This window comes from Epinephelus fuscoguttatus, linkage group LG20, assembly GCF_011397635.1.
Source record: "Epinephelus fuscoguttatus linkage group LG20, E.fuscoguttatus.final_Chr_v1".
NCBI lineage: Eukaryota > Metazoa > Chordata > Actinopteri > Perciformes > Serranidae > Epinephelus > Epinephelus fuscoguttatus.
Genome location: NC_064771.1, coordinates 21365617 through 21377985, shown reverse-complemented (window position 1 = coordinate 21377985; position 12369 = coordinate 21365617). Strand labels below are relative to the sequence as shown.

General features: G+C 42.8%; 1 protein-coding gene across 1 annotated transcript in view; it reads right to left on the bottom strand.

Annotated features, from left to right (window-relative positions):
* Positions 1 to 12369, bottom strand: part of afap1l2 (actin filament associated protein 1-like 2) — a 63699-nt gene that overhangs the window by 9101 nt on the left and 42229 nt on the right. Inside the window, exons 5-11 of the mRNA XM_049563003.1 lie at positions 6318 to 6429; positions 3570 to 3653; positions 2921 to 3132; positions 970 to 1149; positions 739 to 825; positions 492 to 573; positions 275 to 379 (exon numbers count right to left, since the gene is read on the bottom strand). Coding sequence (XP_049418960.1) covers positions 275 to 379; positions 492 to 573; positions 739 to 825; positions 970 to 1149; positions 2921 to 3132; positions 3570 to 3653; positions 6318 to 6429 — 862 coding nt within the window. The remainder of the gene's footprint in view (positions 1 to 274; positions 380 to 491; positions 574 to 738; positions 826 to 969; positions 1150 to 2920; positions 3133 to 3569; positions 3654 to 6317; positions 6430 to 12369) is intronic.

Here is a 12369-nt window from a genome sequence, read left to right as displayed (position 1 = left end):
TCCTGTAGCTCTTCCCAGGTGTCCTGCATTGCCTAATGAGGTGCATTGATCAGCGAGGTGCAGCTGGCCTGGAAGGAGGTGGTTAAGATCTCCTGTGCCAGCAGCTGAGGAGAGAGGCCTTTGGTGTGGGGACTGTTTGTCTTGCTGCCTTTCAGTCTGGGATTTTATTGTTTCCGTGTCTGTGTCAAAACTAAAACCTACACCTGAGTAACAATCAGTGCATGCTTGGAGACTTTATAATCTGGCACAACATGCACAGTCGATCTCTGCTCACCTGAAGTGTCCACACATTTCTCTGGGCTCTCTAATGAGGAGGGTTTTTTCTTGCCAATGTTCATGAGGTTGCTGAACTTCAAACCTGCCCCAGATTTTTTCTTCACTGTGGAGAGGAAGAGGAGGATTCTTTACATGATACTTAGAGCTGCATGATGTGTCAAAACCCACTGTTTTGGACTGGCTCAAGTCTGTGTAGAAACTGCAAAAAGCCTCACCATCTTTTTCGGGAGTCTCAGCATGGCTGTCAGTGCTGCTGCCGCTCTCTGAAGCCACTGAGTATCTCTCACTCAGGTCTCCCTGAAAGTTCAGATCAACATTTTAGTCATTTAGTGGGTGTCAGAAATAAAAATTATGACAAAAACAGAGACTGTTCCTGAACTCTGTGGTTTAAGTAGAGCCAATCAAAAGCTCCTTCGATATTTTCAGATGTTGCTTGATCATATAAGTCTGAAGTAACTGTACCTTTGTACAGATAAGCCTCGGGGAGTCGGATACAGAGTGCTGGTGGTCATAGTTTTCAGTCGGCTTGGGACTGATCTCCTGAATCACCTAATGAACGAGAGGTTGATTAGTGTCAACATAATCAGATTGTTTTTTATCAAATCATCATCAAAACTGCAGAATTACATTCAAAAGTGAGTCAAATAATCCTGCTCCACACAGTTTCTGAGAGCTTTTTTTTGGCTGGCTTACCTTTAGCCACTGCTCTGTCTGCTCCTTGCTCTGTAGGCCAAGAACGATAGCCTCCCCTCCCACTGGTATGACCTTCAGTTTGTGCTCTTTCCTTTTCAGCTGCTTCTCCTTGTAGACCACGCTGCATCCCAGCAGACTCACATCCAGCAGAGGTGTCTGCTCCTTGGAGCTCTTATAGCACTGAGAGAGGCAGAAGTAACACTGGACTCAGTTGGCGATTTAAGAGGGCATGAGGGGGACTTCAACTCCCTCAAAATGACCAAAATGCATCCCCCTTGTTAATCTGTCACCCCTCTCCATCCCCCGAAGGTCACTAATAAGCGAACCATGGTAGCAGTCTGCAGTGCAGAAGCCACCCTCCTTTGCCTTGCCTTCAGACAGCCCCTTCAGGTGGGGAGCTGCAGTCATCATCTATGCTCTTTTCAAAGCCACCAGACCCCTTTACCAAAAACCATAATTCAGTCAGTCACCACTCTTGTCAAAGAAAACTTTATTTCCATTGCAGTATTATATTTGGTGGTATGGCTCTGTTCTGGGGCCTCTCTGCCTGTCCTCAGGCCTATGCAGAAAGCCTAAGGCTGAGAGAGCACACCTCTCTGCCTTTCCACATGCATACGAGGAAAGCCTAAGGCAGAGAGAGATCAAACCTCCCTGCCCTTCCATGTGCTTATATTGGAAGCCTAAGGCAGGGAGAGCAGCAGTAAAGACCCCGCCCCCCCCCCCAGGAACAGAACAGAGCAAGCAAGTTACAAGAAGTCTCAGTTCTTTGCACTTAAGTCCCAAGTCAAGACAGGCAAGTCCTGAGTAGAGTCCTAAGTCCTAAACCTTGAGTTTCGAGTCCTAAACAAGTCATAATGCACCCTTCACAAAAAAATGATGCCATTTCAACAACAAAGTAATAATATGTTAAAGTTACAAAAATCTTTAATGCTTTTTAAAACTTGTAGTTCGGTCAGGACCACTTTAGTCAAAGAAATCTCCATTTCCATTTGCAGTATTATATTTGGTGGTATGGCTCTGTTCTGTTCTGCTCCCTGCCCTTCCATGTGCCTACATGGAAAGCCTAAGGCAGGGAGAGCAGCAGCAAAGACCCCCCGGAACAGAACAGAGCAGCTGTTGGAGGAGGGTTGCAAAGCAGCTTGCAGAGGAAGCAGCAATAGTAGGCAGGCCAGAGCAGTTTAAATAGGGTGCTCTGAATGAAAGGAAAGGAATCATGTGATCTATCAGCTGACTCCCTTCCATCAGTCAGCTGCTCCATCAGTTGATTGGGCTGCTTGAGATCAGCTGATGTAACTGGGATGTGAGCTGAGCTTGACAGCATGTCCTGCCTGAGCTAATGCTGCGCTCAGTTTTTACCCTGCAGAACACAGGACCTGCTGGTCTAACTGCACCAATTGGTTAACACAAACAAGTCAAAAAGTCTGGTGGCTTTGACGAGAGCATAGGTAACTGCTTTAATTCCCAGTCAGAGAGGGCTGTCTGGCAGCAAGGTAAAGTGATAAAATTACTCACTTAAATATAGCGTACACTATAGTCGCTCCCCTTTTTAAAAATGAACAAATTGTCTACTGACTGGACTTAACCTTATGATTGTACAAGGGCTGACTATAGGCACTTTGGCTCCTTGGCATGAGGGTCTTCTCATCATTCTCAATCCAAATGAGGGGAGGACCATAACAGACTGTCCTACAGTATTTGTTGATTTATTGGATTAATGTTTTCCATCCTAAAAATAAGTGGCAGAACAAGGACAGCATGTGACAGATAAATATTGAGTTTAAATATATTCTGGGAGTTTGTTTACTTCAGGCTTTTTCCATGTTCAGTTACATGGAACTGTTAATATAAACAATCGCTTCATAAAACCCTCTGTGCTCATGATGACCTTAATTGTTGTACGACAAACCTCACCGGGGCTTTAATTCAGATTTCCAGGCAATCTTTTACTCACCAGCAGGCGATGGTCTTTGATGACACACAGTTGTTTGGCCCACTGGCCCAGCCACTTCTTCCTCCACAGGAAGGCGCAGATCCGAGCGTCCTTCATGAGCTCAATGGACGCCTCCGCTGACGGCCACTGGTGCTGCGCCGACGGCGACTTTCCTCTGGTCACTTCCTCCTCATCGTAGGACTCGTATGAACTGCTGACTGCCTCCCCGTCATCTAAGAAACAGAGACATGATAAGAAACTAAAACAAAGAGGGAAAGTCACACGGGAAGGGGAATGAAAAGGCACAAGTAGCAGCACGTTACACTGTTAAATGCACTTGGGGGACCGAATGGTGTCAGTGACTCCTTGATCTTGATGACCTTCTTCAATGGAAGAGGATTTCCTTGCAACAGCCAGGCTGCAAATAAGCTGTTAAAGTACTGATGAACAGCGGTGACAGGAAAAAGATATGATAAAAAGGGAAATAACAAAATGGGGGAAATTGATAAGATGGGACTGATTGATGACTCTTGTCACAAGTCTTGACATTGGTCGTTTCTATACATGCAGGATGCTGGCCATGCTGGACAGTACGGACTGAGGGCATGCTGACTGGCCCATGCACATGCCACACATAAACAAAGGCATCCAGGGAAAGAGAGGTAGCTACCCCTGTTGATAACAGCATAGACCACACTGTCAGAGCTCTGCACTCGCATCCAGGGCCCTGAGAGGAGGCCAAAACAGTCCAGATCTACACAACGCCAATAGAAACAAGAAGAAGAATAGAGAGACGGAGAAAAAGAAGAAGAAGAAAGAGGCAGGATTGGAAAAAATCCAAATGAAAAATGCCTATATATAAATAAAGATAAATGTAAAAAAGTACAAGTCCACTGTTACAAATTAGGTAAAGGAAAATCCATAACAGGCCTACTGGCCATTGATGCATGAAGTGTTCCCTAATTAACCTCATTAATCTTCATGAGTATATCATAACATAGGGTTGACCCAAATGCTTAGAAGCTTCGACTGCTGCCATGGTAATTGACGTAGAAGAGAATAACATTGATCCTCTTGTAACAGTGCAGTGTTCTGCTGGGAAACCATCCTGGCACTTATATGGATGCCACTTATTACGCTTCACCCACCCAATGGCACTCCCCAGTGGCCGGAAGAACGTGACAAGGAGCTCAAGGTGTTGACCAGGCCTAGATCACAAACCCATCAAGCATCAGTGGAATGTACAGGTACCCCTTCTTGCAGCCAACAGGACTCAATGGATCTGCTGCCAATGCCCTGGTGCCAGACACCACAGGACACACCCAGAAGTCCTGTGTCCATACTTCAACAGCCCCATCGTGGATCGGACTTGGCTTTGGGGAACCTGCACACCATGGATGCTCAACCAGATTGGTATCTGGGGAACTTGGAGGCAAAGTTGGCGCCTTGAGCTCTTTGTCCCACATCCTCGGGCCGTTCCTGAGTTCTGGTGGTGGATGTGTGTGTCAAGTGGTATCCACATGAATGCCAGGACTCAAGGTTCCCCAGCAAAACATTGCTTTGTGACAAGATGATTTATTCCCTATAGATTATTACACTCATTATGCATTATTTTTACTTGTTCTGAGACATGTCAACACTGATGCTGAGCTACTTTTATCTAATTTTAAAATGACTATTCTTCTACTGTAGGTCACCTATACATCAGACAAAGGGACTACCGATTAAAACCAGCTTTTCAGCTAACTTGGGTGCATTTATGTTTGTTTAAATGCGGATTAATGCAGTGGTTCCCATCTGGTCTAGCCACAGGGTCCAGATTTCTCCTCAGTCATTAGTTCAAGGTCCACACAGTTTAATATATTCAGCATCATACTTGTGTTTGGCCATGTCGCCGAGCTAGTTTGCTGCCTCTGCCATGTGGCTGTCCATTAGTCACTTACTCTCCAGCAGAAACGGCACTTCAAAATAAAAGCTCTGTGCCAAAAATTCACTGTACTTTAAAAAAATTGCGTTTTTTACAAACTTGTTCAGCAGTCACTTGCGGTTCATTCAGAACTGACCTGGGACCAACTTTTGGACCGCGACCCACTAGTTGAGATCCGCTGGATTAATGTACATTGTCTCTTCTTAGATAAGTAAATTACAAATTACAAGAACATTTAAACTTAGTGAAAGTTTTGTGACTCCAGCTCCCTCTCATCTAATGTCAGTCACCAGCACTACTGAAACCAGGACAGTTTGATGACACATGGCAGGCTAACAGATATGCTAGCAGGATGTTACTAAAGTCCAGCACTTAGAATAGTTTCAAAATTTGCATGGATGACCCCCAAAAAGTCAAGTGCCAGATATGCCAAAGGACTGGCACATCACAAATCTACAATGAGCTCATCTAAAAACTGTAATTAACAGCTTAGCCATCTTGCAAAGTTTTCTTTTCTCTAGCTATCATGGCTAACAATACTGTGACCAGTATGCTAGCGACGGTTAATTGTCACAATGTTTTAGGTGCAACAACTGAAAAGTGATGTTTAAAAATGGTCTTGAGGGCTTATGTTCTTTCATTACCCTTCCCGTTGAAGCTGAGGTTAATTGCATTATTTTTCACTGAAGCTTCGATGCCCAAACGCCGGTATTTGAGACAGCCCTGTCATAAAATATCAAAATGTGTCAATAATTAAAACTACAGTTTATTGCAGTGGTTCCCAACTGATGGGTCGTGATCCAAAAGTGACTCACAAATGACTAACCGAGTGAGTGACCAACAGACAGCTTCTTGACAAAGACAGCAAACTAGCTCAACGACATCTGTAAAATACTCAAAGCATTTTAGCTTTCAGCAGTGCTCAGGAAGTTGCCACGTGTTTGACTGAGCTACATATGAGCAATTAAAGTAACTTGTTTACCACAGCCCAACAAACCATACAGCTGCACTGTACAGCAGCTTCACAAAGCTCCTTATAGACTGTGGTCTTGGTGTCTCAGCGCATGATAGCAGCCTTTTTTTCGGTCGTAGCTTATGGTCCGTGAAACCGCTTTCTCAGAAAACATTTTTTTCCTCTTCAGAATATGTATGTAAACAAGTGTCACTGTTGTGTCAGACTGTTTCCATTATGGTTAACAGCTCAAGCTAAGAGGGTTTCTAAAGAACAAGAGAGCGGTTGACTGGCCTGATAACACACACACACATCACTGAAAAATACAGCTGAAATATACGTGAATGGGAAAATACACTCATCTTATGTTTCAAGAGGGGATTCCAGGGTTTATCAGTGATGACCTCATGATGTGTTTCCAGTATTTCCATGATGAAACACTCTTTCACAGTCAAATATAAGGAATTCCTTTTCACAAGAATAACCCTGTGAAACATTTACGAGGAAGAAGAAATGTAACACCAACCCAGAGTTCTTACCATTGAAAGTTTCCTCATATGGCTGAGCCTCCTCGTAGTAGCTCTCTGAAGTGTCTATACAGGCTGGAGCGGGGACGGCAGGTAATGGGAACGGCTCTCGACCCACCATACCCTGACAGACGAGAGAAGGATGAGAAAAAGAGAGATGAGGGGCTACAAGAGATCATCTATAAGCTTCATTTCAGTGATACGCCCTACAACCAAGAGGAAAAATGTCCAGGTTAACAACAATACACACATTCACGCACACAGACACGTACATTATCAACATGTGTCCTCCCCCCAGGCTGAACATGTGTCTAATCCAGCTGTCACGTCAGGAGTAAGTAGGGAATTCCTCATGTAACCAATCCTCGTCTGACCCTGTGCACCGGAGAGTCATGTGCTTGCCTTCAGGGGGAGAGTGTATATGTGTGTGTGCGTGGAAAGGAGAGGGAGAACATGTATTTTAATGTGTGTGTGGGCCCTGTGGCTTTCCTGAAATCAATCAGCAGTCTGGCTTCACTTCTGTCCTCCTTCTCATCTCCTGTGTGGTAAAGACTGTCTGTCGGCCCCTTCCCATACTGCCGCTGCCGCCGCTGGAAACCACCAGGCTGCTTGGCTGCTTCAACCAGTCTCAATTCATTTAGAATATCTCCATTATACTTCAATACTCGACTGAAGGCAGTTAATGAGCTACACGATCCAAAATACAGTTTGGAGACGTCTGTAATCACTTTTCTTATTCGGCTTTTCTGGAGGATGGTAAGCTGTGAGTCTTGAAGACTTTCTTTGGGTACACCCTTCTGCATTGTCTGCACAGCATTCAGTGTGACATGTCGAGATCTAGGCTAGTGGTTCTGAACCTTTTTCATGTCAAGGACCCCAAACTGATGAGTTTCCACCTCAAGAACCTCCATCTTAAAAGATTTTGGTTGTTAGATATGATTAAGACCAGAATTCTGGAGTTGTCAACTTATCGATTAATCCATTAGTCAGCTGACAGAAAGTTAATTGGCAACTTCTTGATAATCTAATAATGGTTTCAGTCATTTTTAAGCAAAAAAAAGCCAAACATTTGCTGGTTTCATGGTTTTTAAGAGAATTTGATGTTTTTCTTTGTCAATATCATACCTGTCATGATTGCAGACCCCGGGGGGACGGGATGGGGGGACATGTCCCCCCCAATTCTGAAAAACACAAATTGTCCCCCCCCCAATTCTAAATAACTTAAATGATTGAAATTGAACAAATGTATACAGTAGTCCTATATACTGGGACAAAGGGAAGATGATGAGGAGAAATGGGAATCCGTGAGAGGCGAGAGATGAGAACGTGACTGGACATAACATGCCTGAGACCCTGAAACTAGAAGTAGCATTAACTAACAGCGAAGCAGTGAAAAGGAGGGTGATGGCTGGTTCCATGTACTACTGGCTGTTTAAGAGAAATAAACAGTGAAGGTAAACATATGATTCTCTGTGTAGTGCTTTTTGAATGACTTGGTGATGGTGATGAGCCTCTATGAAATCGTGAAATATGCTGGCAATCTCAAACGCTCTGTGGGCATGATTTGTACACGTGCAATTAAAAAAAAATCACAACTGATTGTGTCCCCCCCAAACTTGTCATCAGATCTGCACCCATGATACCTGTTGCAATGAATCTTGGAGTCTGGGTTGACAGCCTCTTCACACTGGCTCCCAGTATGTTTTAGAACAGATTTTAAGACTACTGATTACTTTTAAGGCTCTTCATGGTCTCCACCCCAGCTATATCTCCGACCTCTTAGTACCATACACGCCAGGACGTACTCTGAGGTCCTTGGGCAGAGGTCTTTGTCTGTCCCAGAGGCCCAGCTGAAAACTGAAGGGGACAGAGCATTTGCTGCCCGAGGAAATCAGGTCGGCCGAGTCAATGATCTCTTTTAAATCCCTTCTTAAAACATACTTTTATTGGAGAGCCTTTCCTGATTTAACTTGAGGTGTAAGACCATTTAAATTATCATTTAAATTGTTTTATTTTGTAGATTCTCTCCTCATGTGTCGTGTCTGTTTTTATTTCCTGTCTTTGTGTGTTTTCCCGCCTGTTTTCTGTCACACCTGTCACACCTGTCTCGTTAGTCCTTCCCTGTTCCCAGAGTCTTCCCTTCACACCTGTTCTGTATCAGTCTTGTTTGCTCCACCCTTGTTGTTAGCCTCCATTTCCCTCCTTTGGCCCATGTCTTCCTACCCTAGCTGTGTCTCGTTCTTGTGATTAGTTCTCTGTGTATATATACCTGTGTGTTCCCCTTTGTTCTGGGTCAGTTTGTCTGTGTTCACCCTGTGTTCCTGGTGTTCTGTTTAGATTTGAGTTCATTGTATTATCCTGGTTGGTTTTCAGTTTTGTTTTGGTTCTGCTTTCTTTTGGACTTTTAGTTACCTGTTCACTTTTTGTTTAAAATTCAACCTGCCTGTTGGTCTGCATTTCGGTCCTCCTTGAAGTGATACATGACATGACTCTTACTGACATCGGGCTGACTTCCATAGTGAATTAAATAGTGAAAATAAACCGTTCCTCATTTTTCTGTGGATCCCTCGACCATCCTTTAAGAGCCATGTTTATGAATCACTGATCTACACTATCAAACTGCAGAGTGCTCTGAGGGTTTGTATCTCATCTATCAAACGGCAACACGTTCTGCTGATTGTCGTCTTGCAAGGTGTCACACACCCACACATCTGGCACTGTGGCAAATTCTGGAGAAACTTTGGAGAAAACCGCTTCAGATCCACATGTTTCAGGGATACAGTCACAGTTATTGGTAGAGAAACACAGATCTTTTTCTGTAGAATTGTGAAACCCTGTGTCCGTCCTGCAGCTAGTTACAAAACAGTGCTTTTATATTTCTTACACCCACTTTCTCTCTGTGGTCACCTTGCCTCACACTGGAGTGTCATTAGGAGGTGTTTATATAATTATTGTATGACTGTGCCTGCTGCCAAGATCCTCCTTGACACCCACTGCTACTGTTGTCATAATTAGTCATACTTCCATTCTCATTACTGGAAGTGTCATTACTACTATTAATAGTATTCTACTATGTCTACTACTGTTATTATCATTAGTCATATCGCAGTGATTATTACAGTTGTGAGTGTTTCTTATTGTTGCGCTATGGAGCCCCCTAAACATGCTGAACACAATTCTATACTCTATACTCTATATCTGGCACCTGTCCATGTGTGGCCCAAGTTTGGTGAAGTTTCAAGTATAGCATGGTTGTCAAAAATGCATTCAAAGGCAAAAAGTAGGTTGTGGGCGCTGTAGAGCTGACGAGCCACACCCAAGCTGGACTGCACAACCAAACCAAACCATCACTAGTTCCAAGATGTGTGCAACGTTTTGTGAGTTTTTGTGCACTTTGAGTCCTCAAACGTGTTTGAAAAATGAAAATTAACATACAAATCCAAGATGGCTGACTTTCTGTAGGGCAACAACAACAACAACAACAAAAAAGTATATGCTCTCGGAGATGAGACTAATAAACCACTCAGATTTCATGGCAACTGAAGGAACCTTGTCCTAACCCTGGCATGTGTTGTGGGGGTGCTATGGAGCCTGCTGGACACGCTCGAGCCCAGTCACTGCAGAACTTTATATTTTCATCAATTCTGAAACGTGCTGTGTCAATTTTCAGGAGTTTTCAAACATCCTAAGCCCAATTGTAGTTGCATGCGGAGAAAAATAATAATCTCTACAAAAACAATAGTTTCCTGGCACTTTCATGCTTAGGCACAAACAAATGTTTGCTTTTGGTGGATATTCGTTTGAATGGTTGGGTTTCTGTTAATTAAAATAATGGTCTAAATATGCCCTTCATAAAAAGTGTCTGTTTTATTTAATTGGCGCAATAAAATCAAAGTAATAAAATCAAATCAAGGTTTATTTTTGAATCGAAAGGAAAAGAACGATTAACATTCCCCTGTTTCCTTTCATTTTTAAAACATTTCTTTATGTTATAAGGCGTTATTGCTTCAAGGCAGGGGTAACTGAATGACTATGAAAAAAGAAGGAATAGATTAAGGCCAAGTTTAGAAGAAGGATGATAATGATTTCATTGATTTGTTTTTTGTGTGTCTGTAACTTCTTTTTCCTCCCTTCCTTTTACTACTGTATGTCTATGTCAGTGGTTTATGAGATGTTATAGTGTAGTTGTGTACTCTGTATTTGTATTGTTTAAATAAATGTAAAAAATAAATCAATAAATAAAATGTATAAAATAAATAAAATCAGCCATAGCTTCTGGCATCCTGCTTCTTGGTCGCTATGATCTCTCCCCACTTCCTGCTCCCTTTGGCTTTGACGTATAACACATCACCTCTGATGCGCCTGTGCAAGATAGTCACCACAGAAACCACAACTCCGGTATATTGCAAAATACAAAGAGCTTTCCCTGGTGGCGTCAAGACCTTATCAGCATTGCATGAACTCATCTGGGAAGGACTTGAATGTAACAAATGTTCATTTATATGTCCCACATTCCATCTGTCAGATATTGAAATCTCACTCTCTGACTCACAACGTGTGCTGTAATAAAAACTTCCTACCTGTTGGAATTTCTTCTTTATCTCGTCAACCCGTGACCACAAGTCTCCAGCTATGACATATCTACGGTGTTAGGCAGAAGATGTTTTGTCTTGGTGCATACTAAGGTGACATACCAGCTCTAAAAATTCAGCAGGGGTAAGTGAAGATAATATCTATGTAATCTTTCCAGTATCAAGGAGGAAACGTCATGAGGCAAAGAGATGGATGATAGAGACAGACGGAAGATGTAGAATGTTTTTAGACACACATATCCCTCTTATAGACTGTTATGTAAAAGGATTGACTGTTTTATTAATGTGGCACAGAGACAGAACATGGAGGAGCATTCACCTGAGGACAACTCATATTCATGTTGCAGAATTCTGAAGTTGCTGAATATATTCAAAAAAAGTTTTTCTCAAGTGAACTTTGCGAAACCCTCCAAGTTGAATGACAAAAAGCGATTTCTTAATGCTTCCTCCCACCGCCGATCTGAACGCGCTGTCTGTATTCTTTCATTTTCACTGTAATTCCCCCAAGGCTGTCACATTCTCTGCGAGATCATAGAAATATGAAACATAACCTCTTAAGCAGACGAGCTGCGTACATCATGCAAACCGTGCCTGAGGGGAGGCTGGCTCTGTGGAGAGGCATGAGTCGAACATCTCATAAGATCAGAGTTTGTTTAATTAAGGGTGGAGATCAGCTGGTCGAAACTGCTTCCCTTCAGTCCCTTAGCAATGTTTAACACAGCAAAAGCTTTTCCCTTCCTGCAGTATGACTCTGGAATCAACTTTGGGAGTGTGATGATGTTTGGTGTGTGGCAATGCTTACTCTTTAAAAAAGAAAAATGAATCAAATTAAAGAGAAATGAGGCAGTGATATATTGTGTTTGTGGTTACCAACCTGTGGTGGGTCTTCGGATACTACAGTTCAGTGGTAATAACGTACTGGTTGGATTAACACACCAAGAAAATAGTGACAAACAAATCTGTCTGTATAAAAATCACAAACTCATCATTTCTGATGTGGGCTGTCTATATCCCAGCAAACAGGGAATTCCCTGCTCGTGAGCTCTTTTCCCACCATATCACATCTGACACATTTCCAGTAATACATAGCAGATGCGGTAAGCTGCCATAATAACTGGCGTCATGTCATGGTGCGCATGCAGTCATAGTGACGAAGAGTCTTGTTTGTGGGATTCGAGGAAGGTATCCACAAAGACAGAGATGTTATCACTGCGGTTTAAGGAGGGTAACATCAGTTCTACATTATCCAGCTGTTGAAGATTTTTCATAATGTGAGTGTCAGCAAATACAAATGTCAGACAGTAATATGACTAACGGCTTTATCTCCTCGAAATGATGCAATGCCAGGCAATTATTTTAAGAAAGCAATCTGACCTAATAGCAAACTGAGGAGGTTAAACTTATTTCCCTGGGTGAGAACAGACAAGTCAAACATAGGTGTAACTAATAATACTAATAATGGCTGCATTGCA